Here is a 23803-nt window from a genome sequence, read left to right as displayed (position 1 = left end):
CAAGGCATCTCCCAGCTCAGAACCTGCCTGCCTGAGGAATGTGTCGGACGATTTAATACAGGCTTGGATATGGGATTCCAGACGCTGGAGTCCTGAAATACCCTGGAATGTACGAGAACTAAGCATAAGGCATCTTGTCTTTGCCCACTTGACTCTGGTTGGGAGTCGTAGAATGAAGCCTGTAGAATGAGACAGATCTTGACCCAGAGAGTCTGAGATTCCAGGTCAGACCCTGGATCTAGGCCTGGATCCCTCCCAGTAAATGTCCCTGTACCGGGTACAGATCGCTGGCCCAGCCCTGGGAGGGGGCCGAGGATAGGCTTCCAAGCCTTTTCTTTGGGCTACCGGGGGATTCAGAGGCTGGGGTAACCCAGTCACTCTGCCCAGATCCCAATCAAATCAGCCGAGGCCTTCTCTCTAGGGCTCATCAGAGGAGACTCCAAGGGCCGCTGATTAGCACCCGGTAAGAATCTGAACCACAAACCCTAAACCGGAAGCAAGTACACAAGTTCTTGGGGTCTGCCTGCCCCTCCCCATTCCCACCCCACCCCCAGTGAATGGCTCTCATAATTTCTCTGGATTTTTTGGCATGAGAAGAATGGCCAAGTGACAGCTTTCCCATCCCCAACCACCCATTCCTCTGCACTGAGAACCAGCTACGGTGCGGTAGAACGACAGGGGCTGCTCTGGGTACACTCGGTCTCCCCCCACGGGCCCAAACCGCCCCCTCTAGGGGATAAGCCTGCTCCCTGACATGGAGACACTGAACTGGTCTGGCCATGACCCCAGGGCAGAGCACACGGGGCAAGCAAGGCAAAGAGGTGCCATCATGAGTGCCAAGTCGATTGGTAGTGGCTTCCCAGAGCAGTCTTGGGAAGGATCCTGATACCACGCCACGCTGCAGTTGATTGGTGATGTCTGCCACGGTCGTGGATATTCACCATCCCTGATCTACAAGCCGGGTGACTTTCCCTGAGCAGGGGACAATTCCCCAGCCAGGACTTTGGTAGCAGAGAAGGAGGCCCTGGCCACCCAGGTATAACTAACCCACTAGACTCCCTGATAGATTTCTCAGGACCTTATAGGAAGCTCATATTGGCCCATCATTCCTCAATTGGCCAGGACCACGTCTGCCCCCTTTTCTGACGATGTTGTATTAGGAAACATTTGTCTAGAACAGAAACACATTACAGGGTTAATTTCTCCTCCGTAAAAATGACTAAATGCTTTCTTTCTCACCTAGGACCCAAGGGGTGGTCTGGCTGTCACCAGAAGTAACCTTGGACCCATCAAAAAGCTCTACCCATAGGAGGGAAGACGGGGGGCCTGGGCGCTGGGCGCTGGGCTCAAGTTCACAGAAGCACTCCCTGTGATGCTCTGCTCCAAAAGCCTAAATGTCCTGTGCAGGCTGAGCCACCTCATTTGGACACCTTGGCCTGCAGGGTGCTGGGCAGATACAGGTACCTCCAGATGGCATAGTAGTGGGTACCAGCACCAAATGCCACAAAGAGATGCCAGATGGCGTGGGCAAAGGGGATCCTCCCGTCACTCTTGAAGAACACCGTGCCCAAGCAGTAGAAGACCCCTCCGGTCACCAGCTCCCAGATGCCCTCGGTGTTGGGCTGTCGGCAAGGACAAGGGTGAGCACAGGTCAGATGAGCAGCCAGCAAGACCAGGATCACCCAGCCATTCCCCCACCACCCAAGGCGAGAAGACGTGTGGACGGTGAGGCAGCCCAGAGCCCCAGGTGGGGCATGTCAACACAGTGACGTCATCAGTTCTCCCCAGATTCATTCTCCAGTGTAACACATTTCTATCAAAATCTCAAAGAATGTTTTCTAGCTTTGTTATCTTCTTCTAAAAAGCAATCTATCTGGGTGTATCCCCAAAGAAGTGAAAGCAGAGACTCAAACAGGTACTTGTACATCCAAGTTCACAGCGGCATTATTCACAGTAGCCAAAAGGTGGAAGTAACCCAAGTGTCCATCAAGAGAAGAATGGATAAACAAAGTGTTATTCACGTTACGTTATACGATGGAATGTTATTCAGCCTTAAAAAGGAAGGAAACTCTGACACATGATACAACACGGATGGACCTCAAGGATGTTATGCAAAGTGCAGTCAGCCGGTCACAAAAGGACAGATACTGTAGGATTCCATTTACGGAGATCCCCGGAGGAGTCAAAATCATAGTCAAAAAGTAGAAGGGTGGCTCCTGGGGGCTGAGGGTGGGGGAGGGGAGTTAGTGTGTAACGGGGACAGAGTTTCAGTTTGGGACGATGAGAAAGTTCTGTGGATGGATCGTGGTGATGGATGCACAGCAAGGTGAAGGTACTTCATGCCCCTGAATTGTACACTTAAAAATGGTTAAAATCATAAATCCTATGCATATTTTATCACACTTTTTTAAAGTAATACATACTCATGGCGAAAAATTTGAGAGAAAAATGAAGTGCAGCAAGAAAAAAGCAGCAGTCCCAGCCCTCTGAGGTATGCACTATTAACACCTGGGTTTTTGTTGGTTACGGGGGCTCAAAGAACAGGAGGGGCGGAGGGAACGGGGAGTAAGAAGAGCCCACTGCCCCCTCTCCCTGAGCCCACTTCCCGCAGGTATCACTGCTTACCACCAGTAACGGTGTCTGCCGGTATCCTTCCAGAATTGTCTAGACACACACGATATACCTACGGTCTGCACTTCATATACATGTACGTGTGCAGAGGAACTAATCATTTTAGAAAAGGGGGCTCGCACCATCCCTGCCGTCCTGAGACATCAGTTCCACGACAGAGTCTTGTGGAGATCAGACTACATCCCCACGTGGAGATCCACGCCAGTCTTTGGAACAGCTGGGTAGTATTTCATTGGACATATGTATAGTCACGCACCCAGTTCTCAAGAGGTGATACCTGAGTATTAAGGACATATTACAGTAACACTTCCCAGCGCTTACTATGTGCCAGGCCTTGTACACAGTGCAGGGGGCCTTCCGTGAGGTAACTAATGCCATCTTCACAGCAATCTCACGAGGCAGGGTGACTATGTGACAGGCATGGACACACGCCCACGACAACATGCCATGGTGTAGAACAGTGTGATCCCATTTTTGTAAAAGAAAAACAAACAAGTCAATACGTCCACGTATCCACATAGACTTGCCTATAGATAAAAAATGGAGGGAATTCTCTGGCGGTCCAGTGGTTAGGACTCAGCGCTTTCACTGCCAGGGTTCAGTCTCCGGTCAGGGAACTAACATCCCGCAAGCCAAGTGGTGCAGCCAAAAAAAAAAAAAAAATGTAAAAGATACACAACAAACCATTAATGGTGGTTGCAGCTGGGGCATCACGTTGGGGAGGGGGTGAGAGGGGGATTTCAGCTCTTTTATACATTTTCAGACAGGACTTATTTTTTGCAGTGAGTATGTATTTAAATATACACTTACAATATATGTATATATGTATTTAAATTATGTAATACATAATTTGATGGATATTATATAATTAATAGATACAACTTAAACATACATATTTAAACAAGTAAACTTGGTGGGGGGAAGGTAATCTGTAAAAATAAATACAAATCCCAGGGAAAATGTTGAGTAGGAAAACTAATGGGGAGAGATTTCACTGCCAAGTATTAAGTTGCAACAAAAGCTAAAATAAGTAACATGGTTTGGTACTAGTATAAGAATAGGCCAACTTGTGAAACAGACCCACGTATACGTATATGAAGCTAACATATGATGAAAGGAACATTTTTAAATGGTAGATAAATAACTGCGTAATCATTTGGGGAGGAATCACCATATACATAAGAAACGGCGGTGGGAATACAGAGTTTAAAAAAGTTAAACCGTAAAAGAAACAGGAGAAAATATAGGTAAAAACTTATATAAACTTGGGAAAGGGAAGACCTTCCTAACCATAACACTTAAGGTAAAGCCATAAAATTTAAAAAAAAAAAAGAAAAAAAAAACGTGCTAGATTTGACTACATACATTTTCTTTAAGAGCTATGTATGGATACTAACACACTCAGAAAATTTTCACTTCAAAATATTTTCAACTTTAAAATAAACTGCTACTCATAGATAAGAGATTAATTTAGACAAAGATCAATGCCTCAAATATATATAATATAATGTCATTTAAATTTATAGGAGAAGTTATTTATTGGTCATTTCAAACAGGTAACAGTCAATTTTAATTTGGGGGGAAAAAAAGAAATATCTATTTAAACACAAATTCCTCCAGCAAGATCTATAGGACATACGTCCTTTCTTCTTTTGAAATAATTTTATTAGCTATAATTGACACACCATAAAATTCACCCTTTTAAAGTTCACAATCTAGTGGCTTCTCGACTACATACATTTTTAACACCTCTGATCTTCTCGGAGCGGGGCACGAACCCGTGTCCCCTGCATCGGCAGGCGGACTCTCAACCACTGCGCCACCAGGGAAGCCCTCGACTACATACATTTTTAACACCTGCCAACAATAATCATTTAAAAGTAAGGAACTGTTACCTGGCCTAGGGAGGTACCAGCAGGCTGAGTTGACCGTGCCCATTTGACAGAAGGGACAACTGAGGCTCAGAGAGGAAAGGGGATCCACCCACGGCCACACAAGCTGCTGCTCTTCCATGGCTGGGGCCCTGAGGCCTCTCCCTGCAAGGCTCTCCTGCTCACAGGGCGAGGTGGTGCAGCCCAAAGGTCCCGATACTCGGGGTTGGAGGTTATGGGGCCACATCCCAGCTCAGCCCCTTGAGGGCTGCATGTCCTTGGACCAGTCACCTGCTCTCTCAGAACCTGAGCATCCTTGTTCATAAAACGGAGGTGGTCACATCCATCTCCAAGGACGCCTGGGGCGGGGAAGTAAGGTCCTGTGAGCAAGCTTCCTGCACGTCACAAGGGCTCAGGACGCACAGTAAAGAGGTCAACCTTCACGTGTCAAGAAGCAGTTTAGGGTGTGGAAGCATCAGAGGGGGTGTCAGAAGTCTGAGACTTGGCTCTGCCTCCATGGCCACCTATGTTATTATTATAGATTTAGTTTAGCGATCGGGTACTTACTCTGCTCCGGGCACCATTCTAATCACTGTCCATGGGTTTTTCTTACTTGATCCCTAAATAGGCGGAAACTGGAGCCCCTAGGGACTAACGAACTCATTGGAGGTGAAGCAGAGAGAGGAGGTGCCGTAGAACCGGGGAGCCGAGCCCTGGGGTGACCTGCACGTTCTCCTGCCTCAGCCCGCAAGTCACGCTGACCCCGGGCCTCAGTTCCCTCGTCTGCCAGAGGAGAAGGTTCAACCTGACAATCTCCAGAGTCACTGTGAGTCCCCTCCAGCCAGACAGGAGGCCCCACGCCGGGTGGGGGCAACTTACCATGGAAAGGATGACCAGGGCGGGGAAGAAGCCCATGACGACGTAGCAGAGCAGCTCCACGAGCTTGTACCTGCCAGGAAGACAAGCCATCTTGGCCTCAGGACAGCCTCCCCACAAGGGATAGCTCCCCGCTCGGGTTAGGAGGGGACACCCTGGCCGGAAGCATGAGAGAAAGGGACTCCGCCCTCTGCCCAGCACTCCTGGGCCCAGATTTCATCCAGCTACACCCAGCAGGTGCTGGCAGAGTTGGGTGGCCATGGGAGGGTCTCTTTCCCTCTCGAGACTTGGTTTCCACATCCATGAAATGACATTTGAGGATTGCAAATGCTGGGTGTAGCATGCCTATGGGTGCTTCCCATGCTCAGCCCAGGGCAGACATTACTATTCGATCCCCGCACCTTTCCGCACAAGGCCCAAGCAGCCACTCTCCATCCGAGTGGCTGCACCAGCTGACACCTGTTTGCTGTCCCTGGAGATCCCAGGAGTCTGTTATTCCCTTTGGCTTCTCTAGCTCTGCTTCTTTCCCACACTTAATCACTCCCAGCTTGTCACTCAGCAGGATGGAAGGAAGTGGGCAGCCCTGAGAGCCTCTCCCCCTTATCCGCTAACACAGCTTCAGGAAGGCAGGTAATACCTGACATCATTCAGTGGGTCTAGGAACCTACAATGCCTTTTTTTTTTTTTTTTTTTTAACTCTTCAGATTGACCCTATGGGCTGTGGACCTGGTGGCCATCAATGGACCTGAACACAGGGATGCCAGGCACAGCTGAGCCCTCATGCTTCTGGGGTTATCCTGGGGTCTTGTCTCACTGGGGGCAGGGAGGAGGCCCTGATGGAGGCACCCCCCCACCTGAGGCCGCTCCCCCAAGCCCTGGCTTACCGCTCATGGAAGAAGAAGACATAGATGGTGCCCACAGAGGCCATGATCCAGACCAGCCATCGCATGTGCGAGGCCCAGGGGCCCAGCTCGCGAAGGTTCAGCCTGGGAGGGAGAGCCAAGGGCACAGCCTGAGGCGGGCACTGGGATCTAGCCCTCCACAGCCAGCCCGTCACAGGAACACCGACCCCAGAGAACCCCTGTCCCCATGGCTCCATGTGTGGGATGTGGCCTCTCACGGGAGGACACGTGGAGAGACAGAAAGGGAAACTGAAACAATAGGCAATTATTCGAGCAAAATTAGCACAACTGATAATGTCCAAGCACTGAAAGAAAAGGGCATCTCAAGCCAGTGGGCATATAAACAAGTAAAGCCTGTTTGGAGAATGTATCGGACTCTGAAGGGCACGTAGCCCGTGGCCCAGGCACTCCAAGTTCAGGGGCTGGCCAGAGGAACGCTGTTTTGCGAGCAGAGGCACAGAAAAGGACATTCATCCCAGCATCAGTCCCTGTAGGAAACGCCTGAAAACCACTCAAACTGGCCACCAAAAGGGGACAGGAATATAAGGTGAGTATCCCTCCAGGCTGGTTACTAATGTATTGACTCTCAGCTCTACATTCACCCTTTTTGCTGGCTGGGTTTTTAACTGAGCTGGGCCTCATGAATTTCTTCCTTTGCAACTGGCACAGCATCAAGTCTGTCAGTAGAGGGTGATGGAGAGACTTTGCAGAAGGAATTCCTTCTTTCCTTCTGGATTCCTGTGACTCTCTCCCCAGGCTCCCAGAAAGTGGGCTTTTCTCTCCACTGCTTGGCACAGGTGGTGTCTCCAGGGCCAGGCATCTGTGGGTCCCAGCGTCCTCCAGCCTTTGGCCTCTGTGTGTTTTCTCCAGCTGTTGGCTTAGGCACACAGCCGGGGGCCCCGGACAGTGCAGGCCTGTGCCCCGCCCCACACACATGCATTCCTGTCCAGCACGCCGACTGTCTTCAGCCTGTGCAGCCGTCTGCACAACTAAACTGCATGGAAACGCTCCAGATTCCTGCAGAGAGGGCCTCTGGTTCCAGAATGGTGATTTTTCTTTTGCCCACCTCAATATTTATAACTCTACTGTGTTTGTTTTCCGAAGCACTGGGGAAGGACGATTCTGTGTCACACTTGATCCTGCCAGTTTTTTCCATCCTTCGTGACATGGTCCTGCTGGCCTCGTGAATCACGTGAATGACGTCTGTGTCTTCTGATTCTCTCTCTCTCAACCCCACATCCAGGCAACCGCCAAGTTCTGCCGACTCTTCCTCCTACAAAGCCCGCAAGCCAGGGCACATCTCCCCACCTCGGCACCTGTACCCCTCCTTCACGGCACAGTTGTGGTTCACTCCCTGTGTCAGTATCCTCGGGACAGTCAACGTCTGCATCCTCCGTGAGACTGTAAATCCCATAAGGAGAGAGAGTCTGTGTCTTTGCTCACAGCCGTATCTTCAGACACCAGCACGGGATGGGCACAGAGCCGGTGCCCAAGTGGTCACAGCCAAGGATAAAGAGTAGAAATCCAGGCACTGAATCAGCCAAGCGGGGGACAGTCAGAGGGCTATTCTAGAAATCTACATCAAGGATAGTTACGGCAGCTGAGCACAAAACCTAGCTTTACTCTAATTGGCAACATCCAATAAGAAACCTGAGATCACCTGGCTCCCAACAACTACAGGTGGTGCCTGGGGGTGACATGGGGCCATCAGGAGGCGGCCTTGTGGACTGAGTGCCCAGCCACGGCTTCTGGCTTCTACCCCCTGCTCTCAGCTTCTCCCATGGCTCCCACCTACCCACTCCAGCAGCAGCCCCTCACCCAGGACCAACACTGCTTCTCGGAGCCTCCATACGCCTGCCCACCTGGCATCCGACAACCAGAAGCATCCTGGTCAGCAGGACAGAAGCACGTCCCCTCCTCCCGCAAAGCCCAGCTGGGCACGGGGCTGCCTCTGACGATGTCTCCAGGCTGACGGCAGCAGGGCTGATTTCCTAACACTCCCGAGAGTCGCTGATTTCCTGGGGAAAGCTGATGCCGGAAACCCTGGCATCTGCCGCTCTACATCCCCTCTCCCCCACCTTCAGTCACTCAGTCCACTCAGTTTCCTGTAAATGTCTTTTCCATCCATCCATCCACCCACCCATCCATCTATCCGTCCTCTTGACTCCAAGGCCGCTACCAGGGCCCCAGCCATCACAATCTCTCTCCCAGGTCCTTGCACCAGCCTCCTCACACCTCCCTGCTCCCAAGGCATCACCTTTAAGTCCAAAAAATAAAACTACATCAATATCCTGTTTCAAACCCCCAACCACTCCTCAGTGTAGACCAGCAGCTCCCGTCTGTACCCTGTTCACCACCACACCCGCACTACAATGACCAGAGGACCGTGGAGCAATAATCACCCTCAAACGCCAGTCACAGGAGGTGGAGACCTGTGATTTATTCGCCCAGAGCACTGTCCAGCAAGCAGACTGGACAGTGACTCCTGCAATCATGACTCCACGACTCTCACCACATAATGTTGCCCGAAAGAAGCAAGATCCGAAGGAACGATGATCCCATTAACATGAGGTAAGAAATCAGGCAAAACTACCCTATGATGGTAGATGTCAGGACTGTGGTTTACCCCTGGGGGGCAGCGGACTGGGGAGGGGCTGGAGATGTTTTGTTTCTCCACCTGGGTGCTGGCTGCAGCGTGTGGGAACTCACTGTGCATATCCCCCGGGCACGTTTCAAAAGCAGTTGTCGGGCTTCCCTGGTGGCGCAGTGGTTGAGAGTCTGCCTGCTGATGCAGGGCACACGGGTGCCCGCGTACCTCAAAAAAAAAAAAGCAGTCGTTTTTGTGCACACCGACAAAACCCGTTTATTAGTTGAGATGATAAAAAAGGACGCCCCGTTTACGACAGCCAAAAATGGGAATTCCCCAGGCAAAAATGGAACAAACCTCTGTGGCTCCCCCTCCTCAGAGGCCAACATGCAGATTCTCAGAGCAGCACACCTCCTTCAGGAAGCCCTCCTGAGGCCGCCTCTGCAGGGCGGTGCCTCCTCTGAGCTCCACGGCTGCATGCGCACAAGCCCGTGTCACCGTGTTGTCACTGTCCTGTCACAGAGCCCCTCTGCCAGCCAGAACCTTAGCGTCCCGACCCCCAGCACTGCCCGGTCACCCAGACACATTCAACAAGTGTGACTGGAACGGCCCTTCTCCCCTCACAGGGGCTCTGCAGGCTTCCCGGCTTTTCGCGTGTGACCTGAGTGTTTCTTTATTCCAGAACTTTCGAAAACCCTGAGGCACTTGCTGGGGGAGTTTATTTTTTTGTTTTTCTTTTTAAATTTATTTATTTATTTTTGGCTGCGTTGGGTCTTTGCTGCTGTGCGCGGGCTTTCTCTAGTTGCAGCAAGCAGGGGCTATTCCTCGTTGCAGTGCACGGGCTTCTCATTGCGGTGGCTTCTCTTTGTTGCGGAGCACGGGCTCTAGGTGAGGGGGCTTCAGTAGTTGTGGCACGTGGGATCAGTAGTTGTGGCTCGCAGGCTCTAGAGCGCAGGTTCAGTAGTTGTGGCTCACATACTTAGTGGCTCTGCAGCATGTGGGATCTTCCCGGACCAGGGCTGGAACCCGTGTCCCCTGCATTGGCAGGCGGATTCTTAACCACTGCGCCACCAGGGAAGTCCCTTGCTGGGGGAGTTTAAACTGGTAAAATCTGTGCAGGGTGACTTGGCAACAGTTAGCCAAATGAGTAAGGCCCACTCCTGCCCCCCAGCCGTCCAATCCTCAAATTTACCCCGCAAAGATCAGGCTTGGCCATATGAACCTGCTGTTTCTGTAGATCAGAAAAGGTTGCCTCGACAATTTCACCTGATTCGAGCCCACAGAACCAAGCACCTATGCTGAGTGGTACAACAGCAAGGACTTTCACTGCAGCCCTGTTTGTTATAGCAAAGGAAGCGGGAGTGCCTACGTCATAAATATTCATCAATAGGGGTGGCCGGGGAACATTATACTGCTGTAAAAAAAAAGAAAGAAAGAAAGAAAAAGGAGTGGGGAAATCTTCAAGGTACAAATACAGAAAGATGTCCCCAAGTCCACAACTAAGAGAATGAAAGCAAACTGCAGTTTGTACAGTATCCTTCCTTTTGTATTAAAGTAGGAAAGTATAAGTATAAATATAAGCATATAAAATATAGGCATGTGTGTATTTGCATATATACATATGCATATACGCAAATGTGTGTCTGTACATGTACTCATACATACACGTTTGCTCTTTCCTACACAAAAGCAGTCCGGAAGGATACACAGGAAACTGGTACTAAGTAGTTGCTTCTAGGAAGGAGAATGGGTGGTGGGTGTCTTTTTATCTACACGCTTTTGTGCCAACACATCACCCAGCCAAACACGAAGAAATTCAAACAAAGGAAAGAGAGGACGCCAGCCCTCCCAGGGACCCGCAGAGACACTCACCAGGGCGCGTAGGAGGCCGCGATGAAGAAGTAGATGACCATGCGGTCGGACATGTGCAGACAATGCTCCACCGTCCTGTGGCAGAGAAGGCGGGTTACGGGCCCTGCCCTGGACCAACGGGCTTTGGGGGAGCCTGGGCTCGGGGCTGACGCACCTCCGTCCACCATGACCCCTCGGGCCTCGGTGTCCCCATCTGTGAGTGACCAGAGCAGTGTTTTCCAACCAGGCTCCCTGTCACCCTAGGAGTTGAATGGAGACACCTCGGGGGTACCACCGAGGACCCTCCTCCCCCTGACAGCCTCCTCCCATATTTTAATCAGAGAAAGTCTGCATTCTGTTTTATATACTGGGCTTTTTGAAAGATTTCAAATGATAAAGAATTCAGCAGCTTAAAAAAAAAAGTGTGAGACACAGACTCACAGATACAGAGGACAAACTAGTGGTTACCAGTGTGGAGAGGGAAAGGGGGAGGGGCAACACGGGGGAGGGGATGAAGAGGCACAAACCATTACATATAAAATAGGCTACAAGGGGGATTCCCTGGCGGTCCAGTGGTTAGGACTCAGCACTTTCATTGTGGTGGCCTGGGTTCGATCCCTGGTCGGGGAACTAAGATTCCACAAGCCGTGAAGCATGGCCAAAACACTAAATGAATAAATAATAAAATAAAATAAGCTACAAGGATGTATCGTACAATCCAGGGAATATAGCCAGTATTTTGTAGTAACTATAAATGGAATATAACCCTTAAAAAAATGGTGAATCACCACGTTGTATACCTGTAACATATAATACTGTACATCAACTATACTCCAATTAAACAATGAAAGAAATTCAAGGACCTACTGTATAGCACAGGGAACTATACTCAATACTTTGTAATAACCTATATTGGAAAAGAATCTGAAAAAGAATCTATATATGTATATACAAACACATATACATATATACGTATGTATAACTGAATCACTTTGCTGTGTACCTGTTAACTAACACGACATTGTAAATTAACTATACTTCGATTAAAAAATAAAATAAAAATAAAAATGAACTTAAAAATGCATACTCAGGGCTTCCCTGGTGGCGCAGTGGTTGAGAGTCTGCCTGCTGATGCAGGGGACACGGGTTCGTGCCCCGGTCCGGGAGGATCCCACGTGCCGCGGAGCGGCTGGGCCCGTGAGCCATGGCCGCTGAGCCTGTGTTCCGCAACGGGAGAGGCTACAACAGTGAGAGGCCCGCGTACCGCAAAAAACAAAACATACTCAACAGAAGTCTAGCAAGCAGAAGAAAATATGGAAAATTAAATGTTTATTAATTCTATTCTATTCTCCTTTCATTAAAGAAAAATAAGTGCAAAACCAACAAACCTAGGTGCCCCCTGAAGACCCTCTGGGTTCTGGCATTCTGGTTCAGGTCCAGGCTCTGAAGCCATAAGACCTGGGTTCGAATCCCAACCCTACCACAGAGGGACTAGGGCCTTGAGCAAGTTACTTACCCTCCCTGGTCTCAGCTCCCTCAGCTGTAAAACAGGGAGGACACTGGCCACCTATCGGGGGCGCTGTGAGGACGAAGAGGGTCAGGACTCAGCACAGCGCATGACAGGAAGTGCTCATAAACGTCCCTGTTTCCCTTATGACCTCCCCTTGAAGAGCAAATTACAGTCATCAATCCCTCTGACCAGCGTGGTAGCCAGCCTCCAAAATGGTACCTGAGGAGCCCCACTTTCTGGTCCTCACACCTGTGTGCGGCCCCTCCCACAACAAATATGGCAAACATATGGAACCAACGGGAGGTTGCAGAAATGATGCTGTGTGGTTTCTAAGGCTGGATCATAAAAGATATCACAGCCTCTGCCTTGTTCTCTTGAATCACTAACTTTGGGAGGGGACGAGCCATGTGGCCGAGGGGAGGTCCACGTGGGAAGGACTGAGCACCCCCAAGCATCCAGCACCGACACGTCAGGCCTGGGAGGGAGACACCTTGGAAGTGACTTCTCCAGCCCAGGTCCAGCCTTCAGGTGACGGCAGCCCCGGGCAGCATCACGACTACATCAGCAACCTTGAACCAGAAACACACATCTAAGCTCCCAAATTCCTGCCTCTCTGAAGCTTTGAGAAAGAATCAGGGTTTACTGTTATTTGAAGCCTCCACTATGATTCGGGGTAATTTGTTACACAGCAGCGGATAACTAGTACAAACTGTGATTCTATCTAGTGACTGCAGCCTTCATTAAATTTGGCCGTGTTTCTATCTGATGCTGGGCTAACTGCAAGTCTTCCTAGAAATAAAAAGAATAACAGCAGCTGATACATACAGAGCACATTCTATAATCAGAGCACCGTTCTAAGCTCTTTACGAGCATTAACTCTTTAATCCCACCTAGGAGGTAGGGACCATACTTTTCATCCACCACGTCACAGATGAGGACACTAAAGGGCAGCACCGTCACACCACTGGTAAGTGGGCCCCAAACCCAATGACCGCTGTCTTTAGAAGAAAAAGGAGAGGGAGAGTTGGACACAGAGGCACACGGGGAGGAAGGCCTGTGAAGACAGAGGCAGAGATTGGAGGGATGCTGCCACAAGCCAAGGAACCATGGGAACCACCAGAAGCTGGAAGAGGCAGGGAAGGGTCCTCTCGTAGAGACATGGCCCTCCTGATACACTGATCTCGGGTTTCTGGCCTCCTAACTATGAGAGGCTAAGTTCCTGTTGTTTCAAGCCCCCCAGTGTGTTGTAATTCATTACAGCAACCAGGAGCCACAGAGAGGAAAGAATGGGGACAGGAGGGGCTGGGATACAGCAGAGTCACAGGGCTTCTGGGGGCAAGAGGGGGCATTGGACATGGGGACCAGTGGTCACTGCAGCTGCTACAATGGACCAGAGCGTCCCCTCACTTTATGGGGGCCCTGGAAACCCAGAATCAACACTGGCTTGGACACAACTATGTGACCTTGCGCAAGTCCCGTCCCAGGTTCAGCGTCATCATCCACAAGACAGGGATTCTACAAGCTGCAACGTGGATGAGCCCCAGGACATCACGGTCAGTGAAAGAAGCCAGTCACAAAAGGCAGAAGCGTCTCAAGGGTCCATCAACAGATGAAGCGATAAACAATGTGTGGTGCATCCATACAGTGGAATATGAGTCAGCCTTGAAAAGGAAGGTGATTCTGACACCTGCTACAACACGGATGAACCCTGAGGACACTGGGCTCACGAAAGGATAAATATTATACGATTCCACTTACATGGGGTACACAGAGCAGTCAAATTCGTAGAGGCAGAAAGTAGAAGGGTGGGTGCCAGGGGCGGGGGAAGGCGGAATGGGGAGTTAGCGTTTAGTGGGGACGGAGCTTCAATTTTCGAAGATGGAAAAGTTCTGGAGATGATGCTGGTGATGGCTGCACAGCAACGTGGGTGCAGTTAACACCACTGAACTGTACACTTAAAATGGTTAGGGTGGCAAATTTTATGTCCTGCGTATTTATCACAATTTTTAAAAAATTAAAAACAAATCAAAATTAAAATCCAGGATTCTAATGCCTACATCGCAGAATTATTGGAAAGATGCAGAGGGACATCTGCAGAATGCCTGGAACCTAGGGGACGCCCAGAAGGGGGCAATTATCATGACGATTATGAGGGTCCCTCACAATGACCCTGGGAGCGAGGGGCTTGTTCTTCCGGACTCACAGAAGTGAGCAAACGAGGCAAATGAGGGTGAGGTGGTCCGCCCACGTGGGAGTCAACCCCACCGGCCCGAGGCAAAGACGGCACAAGGCCTCCCATCCAGGGCCCCTCCTGGCTCAGCCAAGCGTGGCCCGAGGCATCCTGCCTCACCCCTCAGCCCACCGTGGGTCCCAGCCCTGGTCACCCCTCCAGGAACTCGCCCCCTCCCATGGGCTAGGCGGCAGGCACCTGAGGTGGCTCTTCTTCCAGGAGATCGTGTGGAACACGGTGGACACCACGAAGAGCCCACAGAGGCCGAGGCCGTAGATCCAGGCAGAGATGGTCTCCCAGTCATCGTCCGACAGGAAGTAGAGGTTGGAGCTGCCAAGGATGCTGGGAATGATCCAGAGCTGGAAGCAGGATGGAGAGAGGTGCTGCAGGGCCAGCCTTTGGAGTGGGGTCCAGGCAAATCCAGAGCCCCTGAGCAATCCGAGCCTTTTCTCCAGACCTGCACTCTGTCCAACGGGACTTCCCATGATGGTGGGAAGGTTCCAGACCTTCACTGTCCAACAGAAATTCTATGATGGAGGGAAGCCTCCATCATAGACTCCGGACTGCCCAACAGAACTTCCTACAATGGTGGAAACATTCTAGATTTGCACTGTCCGGTATGGGAGCCACTAGGCACACGCAGCTACTGAGCACTTGAAATGTGACTTGTACCACTGAGGACTTGAAGTTTTCATTTTAATGGGTTTCAATTTCAATTCCAACAGCTACACGAGACCAGAGGCTACCATACTGGACAGCATAACTCTACAGAATATCGTGGTAAAACAGGAAGCCAAGATCTCCTCTCTTCAAGAAGCATCTCTGGCCACTGCCCCCCACCCCCTGGGTCCACGGATACCCCAGCCTCCCGGTCAGGGCACACCGCTTCATGCACCTGTGGTTCTCTGTGAAGAAGGCATCCCTCCCTATCACGTCTACTCTTCGAATCCTGGTTTATCCATCGTTCCCTCTGAGAAGTCTCGGAACTCGCCGAAGCACTGGGGGTACAGGGTCCCTGCAAGGGTTTGCCCAATTTCGTGTGTTAGGAGCACTTTTTCTGGAGAGAGATTCTACAGCAGCCCCAGCCAACAGAACTATAACGTGGGTGGCGCAGGAAATTTTAGATTTTTTAGTCACCACATTTTGAAAAGGAAATTATTTATAGGTGAAATTAATTTTAATATTTTGCTTGGTCCAATACATCCAAAATTTCATTTCAATGTGTAATTCATATGAAAAGTATTAAGAAGATACCTTACATTCTTTTCTTGCCAGGCTAAGTCTTTAAAAGCTGGTGTGTATTTTATACTCACAGCACATGTCAATTCAGACAAGCTGCATTTCAGTTGTATGAGGCCAGTGGCTACCAAGCTGGACAGAGTAGGTCTAGAGCTTCATTAAATCCTCAGAGGGGCCCATGCACCAAAGGGTTAAGGACCACTGCCCAGAGAAGGATTTCTTACACGAGGCTGGGGTGGGGGGAGACGGCAAGTATTCCAGTCAGAGGGAAGAGCGTGTGCCAAGGCACGGGGTCATGCCTTCTATTTCGGAAACAGCAGGGCGCTGGAGCCTGGGGACAAGATCGTGGCAGTGGAAGGTGGGCCAACATAACACAAAGGCTAAGACCTATCTGGGAGCTTGCTACCGAGCCTGGATGCTGTACAAGGTACTAGGGAGCCACTGAAGGTTCTTAAAGTAAAAGAGAGGCACGCTCAGCGCCTCCAATTTCCCCAAATGACCTTCCCTCGAGATCCCACATGCTCTTCCAAGGGCCATGGAGGAAGACTTGAGAACAGGGACATTGCCATGGAACGGAAACACAATCTCTCCAAGGGCAAAGAGGCTGCGTCCCCAGCCCCCCTCTTCGGCTCTCAGCCCCCCAAGACTCACAGCATGGGTGGCGCAGTTGGCGGCATGTTCACACTCCGTGGGCTGGTACCTCCTGTGGGCAGGGACTCGGTGGTTCATGAACCTGGAGGGAGACACACAATTCCTGGAAGCTTGGCTGGGAAGCCGGGAGCGGCCCGGGTCACAGAATTCCCAGGAGGCCTTAGGACCTCGGCCCCTGCTGGTGGGAAGAGGGTCCCCCTCCCCTCCCGTCCCCTTTCCCTCCTCCTCTCCCCTCCCCCTCACGCTCCCCTCCCTCCCTCCCTCCCTCTCTCTTTCCATTACACTTTTTTTGCACTATCCAACATTTTGTGCTTAATCCCCAAAGTGGTGTTTGCTGAATATCGGGTTGCAGGGAATTCCCTGGCGGCCCAGCGGTTAAGACTCGGTGCTTTCACTGCTGTGGTCTGGGTTCGATCCCTGGTCGGGGAACTAAGATCCCGCGAGCTGCGCGCCGCCACAGCCAAAATAAATAAATACATATTGGGTTGCAGCATCCTCTTTTTCTTACTTGTAATTTTCTTTAAGCATAACAGACACACAATAGAGCTCCCCAAGGTACGGCTGGATGGACTTCGACGTACACACATGCCCACGTGACCACCAGAGCCTCTTTTGCACACCCTAGAAAGCGCCTTTGTTACTGAACCCAGGTCCGGCCGCTCGCCGCTCGAAAGTCAGTTCTCGAGAGAAAAGCGTTGGTAGGAAAGGAAAGCTTGCTTTATTTTGGAGGCCGGCAATCGGCGGGGAGGGTGGACGCCTGTCCAAAGGCCGACTCCACCCCCCGCCGACAATCAGGGGGCAAGAGCTTTTACAGACAGAGGGAGGGGGCTGCATGCAGGAACAGTGCAGTCAGCTCTGACAGTCGTCTTGAAACTGGTCCTCAGTGGTCTGACCAGCGTCATCTCGATTGTATTAGGTACAGTTAATCTTCGGTTCCAGGGTCGGTTTGTTTCCATTCCTTTGGGCCAATTCTTGGAATTGCGGCAGCTTATGTCATGGCTACAGCCTGGTCATCACGTAGTTAACGTCTTCCACCTGGTGGGGTTTCAGTACCTATAAGACAGCTCACAGGATATGGCTCAGAATATTATCTCTAGCCCTTGAGGAGGAACTAAAGGTCCTTGACTTTGCTTAATGACTGAACTATTATTATTTGGTCTCCTTTGACTGTCTTCCTCTGTTACTGCATTTTCTCACTTCTCTGATTAAACTTATTCTTTGGCCAAATTTTTTCCACAGACAAAAGGCAGGCGGAGGACATGGCGGGGGGGGCGGCAAGGACCATAGCGTCCTGCTCCATTTCACCTTTATACCCCTTCCCAGGGGTACTGCCCCCCAAGGACACCCCCCTCTGACACTGCCACCATAGACTAGTTTTGCCTATTCTTGAACTTCCCATCAGTGGGATCACACAGCCCACACCCTCTGGGTCCAGCTCCTTGGGCTCAGCGTGGCTTTCGCCAGCCTCAGTAATTGGCTGTTTTCGTTGCAGTAGAGTATGCCACCCGGTGAGCGAACCACAAGTTATTTATCCCATCTACTGGAGGCAGACGTTCCAGCTTGGAGATGTTATGGTAACTCTGCTACGAGCGTTCACTGTAGTGAACATATGCATTCATTCCCGCTGGGCGTAGATCCACACGTGGAATGGACAGGTGGCTCTATCTTGACAATGAACGTTCCTTTTTTTCTTAACTTTTTTTTTTCTTTTTTGGTTGCACCATGCAGCCTGAGGGATCTTTGTTCCCGGACCAGGGATCGAACCCATGCCCCTTGCAGTGGAAGCATGGAGTCCTAACCACTGGACCACCAGGGAAGTCCCAACAATAAGCATTCCTGATGCTCTGGTGTCTTGGAATCTTCCAAGCCCCCTCCACTGCCTCCGCCCCATTCTCTCACCTGATCCTCACGGGAGCTCCTGGTACCCACAGGCTACCATGGAGCCACAGAGCCACCACCATGCCGGGTTTACGGAGGGGAAGCTCCAGGGCAGAGTTAGGAAGTGACATCACCCAGGTGGGATGGCACGTGGCCACACCTGGCTGACCAAACTCTCTGCAGGGGTCTTCAGGTCAGGCTGGCGGTGGGGGAGATGAGATCTGCAAACACCTGGCTCTCGGGCGGCAGGCAGGACCACGCTGGCTCAGAGTCAGGTAAGTGGACGGTTCACCTTGGACTTTGCCAAGAATCGTCCACCAGGTGGGGTTAAACTCCACTGAAACACAAAAAAACTTCCCCCACACCCCAGGAACCCGATTATTACTATAAAGACCCACACAAACGAGAAATGGGTGTATGGTTCAGAACAAAGGGCACAATGCAGCACAGTGCACAGAGCAGTTATTAAGTGCCCACTGTATGCTGTGTCCGTGCTAGGGGCCGTCCACGTAGCATTTCTTGAGTACCTTCTGTATGCTGGATCTATACCAATAAAGCAAATACAGTAACAACAAACATAGGGTTATGGGTTGAATTGTGTCCTCCCAAAATTCCTATGCTGAAGTCCTAACCCCGAGGACCTGAGAATGTGGGACTTATTTGAAAAGAGTCGTTGCAGATGTAATTAGTTAAGATGAGGTCATACTGGAGGCGGGGGGGTGAGCCCCTAATCCAATATGACAGGTGTCCTTATAAGAAGAGGAGAGACACAGAATGAAAACAAAAGGCAGAGACTGGAGTGATGCAGCTTCACGCCACGGATGCTGGCAGCCACCAGGAGCTGGGAGGGAGGCCTGGAGCAGACTCTCCCTCAAGTCTCCAGAAGGAACCAACCCCGCAGACATCTTGACTTCGGACTTCCGGCCTCCAGAATGGAGAGAGACCAGATTTCCGTTATTTTAAGCCGCTAAGTGTGTGTTCGTTTGTTACCACAACCCCGGAGACACTGACACAGGTACACACAGTGTTAGCTTTGATAGATTCTGCCCAAAAGCCCCCCAAAGAGGCGGTGCTAATTTACGCTCCCTCCACTAGGGCTGGGGGGGTGGGGGTCTGAGGCCAACCGTGAAGGGGGTGCAATGGACGCCTTTCTTCCCAGCGGGAAACCAAGTCTCCTCCACCTGTTACTGGGCTGCCCTCTCCCCTGCTCCTTTAACAAACAGCAACAAGCCACCCGTGGTGCCAGCCCCTCGGATCTGAGGGTGATGTCATGGTTGCCGTGGCGACCTGGATGGGCAGTTATTTATTTATTTCTGGGTTCCACAAAACTTTCCTTGTCTCTCACCCAGCACTGCAGCTATTGAATGAGAGAGAGAGAGACAGAGAGAGACAGGGGTCGGGGGTCAGGGGCAAACGCCCAAGAAACAGAGTTCCCACAGCCCTCAAGAAAGGAGAACTTTTTCTTTCACTCCTTGCAGCCTAATTTCTTTCTTCCTAAACCTCTAGGCAGGCGTTTGAAGAGGACAATTAATTCACTGTTTATGTTTTAAATTTTCCTTTTAATTTATATTCAGTAAAATTTCCCCTTTTGCTACACATTTTTATGAGTTTTGACAAATGGAGAGAGTTGTATAATTGCCACCATAATCAAGATAAATAAAAGGTCCATCACCGCCCCCCCCATTTGCCCTCCTGCCCCTGGTACCCTAACCCTCCCCGCAGCCCAGTAACCACTGCTCTGTTCTCTGTCCCCATAGCTTTGCCCTTTTCCAGAACATCATATAAACGGGATCATATAGAAGCTCTACAGACCTTTTTTTTAATGTCTAAAGAGAACGGATTGCATAAAATCAAGTGTATTCTTAGGTGAAAAGAAACTGTGCTTTGAATGCCGAACAGGGACTTAGTTATTAGCTCTTGTTTTCTGTGAGAAGAAAATGATAATGAACCCGCCTAACATTACTATTCTTGGCTGTCATCTCAACCCTTCCAGGCTTCCCCCCCACCCCCCGCCCCCAGCACAGCCTTTTGAGTTTGGCTTTTCTCACTCAGCTTAAGGCAGGTGAGATTCATCCACGCTGTTGCCTGGGTCAATGGTTCCTTCCTTTTTATCGTTGAGAACTATTCCATCGTAAGGATGTGTAATGACTTGTTTATCCATTGCCCAGCAGAGGGACAAGGGAGTCATTTTGAACAGCTGAAATTCAGAGATAACGTTTAGACTGTCTGGAACAGCGCTGGCAGTCAGCTAGGCAGCCTTCAAGATTGTGGGAAATTTCAAAGAGTCGACATTTCTAGCAAGCTGCCGCTGGTTCAACGAAAAGAGGGAAGTGGGCCTTTGGCCTGCTTTCTGGAGAACAGAATCCCCATTCTGTGGCCAACCCTTGCCACTTAGATAACCACGTGGCCACTGCATTTGATGGGGGTGGGGAGGGCAACTCCACGTGGAGGGCTCCCAAACTGAGCTGGCAGGGAGACAAGGACAGGAGGTTGCCTTCCACCCTGAACTGGAGAGGGCAGGGCTTCGGAGCCAGGCACAGCTGGGTGGAAAGTCCCTGTATGATCACTTAGCTGCTGTGTGACATAGGGGAAATGTCTTAACGTCTCTGGGCTGCAACTTCCTTGTGTGTTAAAGGAGATAATAGTACCTAACCTGCAGGTACCATGAAATGATGCGGTTCAAGAGCCCATACGGGGATGTCTGACATACAGCGGTGCTGGGAGAATAAATGTTCTTTCCCCCTCTCCCTGGGGAGCTCCCCTACGGAGCCCAGGCACCGTTTCCTTACTGGACCCATCCTGGTACTTCACAAAGAGCGCCCCATTAAAGCCCACAACATCCTCGCAAAGTAGTTACTATTATTCCAATCTGAAGAGAAGAGGTCAGACCAGCGTTTCTCAGTCTTGGCCACACATTAAGAATCATCCGGGAAATGGATGGGTGGATACACGAAACGCAGTCCAGCCACACAACAGAATACTATTCAGCCATCATACCTGCTACAATGAGGGTAAACCTCAAACACACGACGCTCAGTGGAAGAAGCCAGACACAGAAGGTTCCACATTGCGTGGCCCCATTTATATGAAATATCCAGCTAGGCAAATCCATAGAGACAGACAGCAGGTCAGTGGTTACCAAGGGCTGGGGGTAGGGGGAGAAACTGTTTAATGGGTACGGGGGTTCCTTTTGGGGTGATGGAGATGTTGGTTGTACAGCACTGTGAATGCACTGCATGCCACTGAATTGTCCACTTTTAAACGGTTCATTTTATGTCGTGTCAATTTTACCTCGATGTTTTTAAAAGCTAAGAAAACGAATCACCTGGGAAGCTTTTAAATATGCCAATGCCCAGGCTATACCCCAGACCAGAGAGGCTGCAATCTCTGGGGCTGGAACCCAGGCATGGATATTTCTAAAGCTTCCAGGGTGGGACTTCCCTGGTGGTCCAGTGGCTAAGGTTCCGAGCTCCCAATGCAGGGGGCCCAGGTTCCATCCCTGGTCAGGGAACTAGATCCCGCATGCGGCAGCTGAGAGTCTGCATGCCACAACAGAGATCCCGTGTGCCGAAACTAAGACCCGGAGCGGCCAAATAAATAAATAAATATTTAAAAATAAATAAAATTCCCAGGCTGAGAAGCGCTGAGGTAGGTTCATTAAAAACCCAAGATGCTAAACTGGCCTGTGACTAAAAGTTACACAGACCTGGACAGAAACTAGTAACAGGAATTAACCTGAATGTTTAACAGGTGAGAGGTAAATGCAGAAAAAGAGGCCTGAAAGATAAAGGAGAGATGGGTGGATTTGGGGGTGCTGGTCACAGAGGACTTCCCTCATATTTTAATTTCCAGGATGAGGTAGAAGATAATTTGACCTGTATTGCTTGACTTTTTATGAGATTATATTCAAATTTCCCTTGCATAACTGAAAATAAGTCTTTAAAACTGTATCTTGAAGAAAAATGGGAAAAAAAGAAAACTGAAAGAAAAAAGAAGAAAAACTGTATAATGACATGGGAAATGTTTGCCGTATAATACGAAGTGAGAAAGAGAGAATCTGTAATTCGTTATGATTATAATAAGGTCAAACCATGTTGTGGATGGAAGAAAACACACATAAATGAAATACAGATTTGTGGTGAGGCAGTAGGATTTTTTTTTTTTTTTAGTAGAATTCATTTTTGATGACATTCTTCTTAAAAATTCTTTTAAGGGAGTTGACGGGAGATAAAGGTGGACTGCCTATCAGATCACAGTACCGTATCAAGGGCTGAATTTCTGGGAGAAGTAAGCATACTGCGGTTACACAGGAGAGCGTCTTTGCTTTAGGAAATACCCACTGCCGTGTTTAAGGATGAAGTATCCAGATGTCCGCAACTTATCCTCAAAAGGTTCAAAAAGAAGAGAAAGCAGCAAAGCCAACACTGCAAAATGTTAACATCTGGTGACTCAGTGAATGACTGGCACCTAGATGTTCACTGAACTTTTCTCGCAACCTTTCTATGCTAGTTTGAAATTTTTCAAAATAAAATGTTGGGGGTGGAATTCTTTTCCCGTCATTATGCTAATGCTTTTACAATATAAAGGTTTAATCGCACATGACTGTCGCCAGAAAAGGCAAGAAGGAAGGGGTGCAGGGCGTCCCAGAGACGTGATGGTCAGAGGCACTGAAGACCGCAGAGGAAACTTCTGGAAGCCGGAAGGGCATCAGGAAAAGCTTGGTGGCTGGAAGGAGGAGGCGTGTTTCGAGCCTGGGAGGGAACCCACGAGGCTGGAGTGTGAGCTGCGGAAGGGGCAGGGGGTCACAAAGCAACACCAGTTCCTATATCCCAAGGTTCTAGCTTTCCAGAAGGGGCAGGAGGACAGTCATCTCCCAGCACCCATTCTCCCCTCCTTCCCTGGGAACGCTGACCTTTAACTTGGCACACGGATGCCCAGAATAAAGGAAGTCGCCGGAGGAAAACACCTGGAGGTAGGCTGTCTTCCTACCATCACCCAAGTACAGTAGGACTGTCGAGCTTTCTGGCAGCAGGGGAACTTCAAACTTATGCCCATAACTCCCTGAAGACATCATTGATGTACCTCGGTTTTACAGATCCCACAATTTGAACTTTCTTAACGGATCATGAAAAGCAGAAAATAATATGACTTTATTTTCTACTTTTCATGATAAATTAAGCTTTTTCATCAGCTCTCCCATTGGCCACAGGACAACAGCCATACTTTCCAATATGCTTCCAATTTATTGATGGCGCCACTAGATGGATGGGTAGGTGGGGTAGGTAAGAAGAGAGAAGGCAGGCAAATAGCTTTCTAGACAAATAAGTGGATAGTTGGATAGATGTCTGGATGTCTGGATGGATGGATAGAAGGAAGCAAGGAAGGATGGATGGATGGATGGATCGGGGTGGGGGATGTTGGGGTGGATGGAAGGATGGGTGGAGGATGGAAGATTGGTGAGATGAGTGGAGGTGTCAGTCATTTAGGGTGCTATAACAAAATACCATAGATTGGGTGGCTTAAATAAGATACATTTATTTCTAAGAGTTCTGGAGGCTCAGAAGTCCAAGATCAAGG

General features: G+C 50.0%; 1 protein-coding gene across 2 annotated transcripts in view; it reads right to left on the bottom strand.

Moving 5' to 3' along the window:
• Nucleotides 1–1418: 1418 nt before the first annotated feature.
• Nucleotides 1419–23803, bottom strand: part of MMD2 (monocyte to macrophage differentiation associated 2) — a 48240-nt gene continuing 25855 nt past the window's right edge. Inside the window, exons 2-7 of one of the 2 annotated variants that reach the window (XM_024763539.1) lie at nucleotides 16349–16430; nucleotides 14657–14817; nucleotides 10740–10814; nucleotides 6263–6364; nucleotides 5382–5451; nucleotides 1419–1622 (exon numbers count right to left, since the gene is read on the bottom strand). In XM_024763539.1, coding sequence (XP_024619307.1) covers nucleotides 1419–1622; nucleotides 5382–5451; nucleotides 6263–6364; nucleotides 10740–10814; nucleotides 14657–14817; nucleotides 16349–16430 — 694 coding nt within the window. Of the gene's footprint in view, nucleotides 1623–5162; nucleotides 5452–6262; nucleotides 6365–10739; nucleotides 10815–14656; nucleotides 14818–16348; nucleotides 16431–23803 lie in introns of those variants that run through there. The other variant, XM_024763538.1, reaches the window with a different exon arrangement.

The sequence above is a fragment of the Neophocaena asiaeorientalis genome, unplaced genomic scaffold (assembly GCF_003031525.2).
Source record: "Neophocaena asiaeorientalis asiaeorientalis breed wild unplaced genomic scaffold, Neophocaena_asiaeorientalis_V1.1 scaffold223, whole genome shotgun sequence".
In the NCBI taxonomy this organism is placed as follows: Eukaryota; Metazoa; Chordata; class Mammalia; order Artiodactyla; family Phocoenidae; genus Neophocaena; species Neophocaena asiaeorientalis.
The sequence above is the reverse complement of the archived record's forward strand: the minus strand, read 5'-3'. Positions and strand labels throughout refer to the sequence as shown.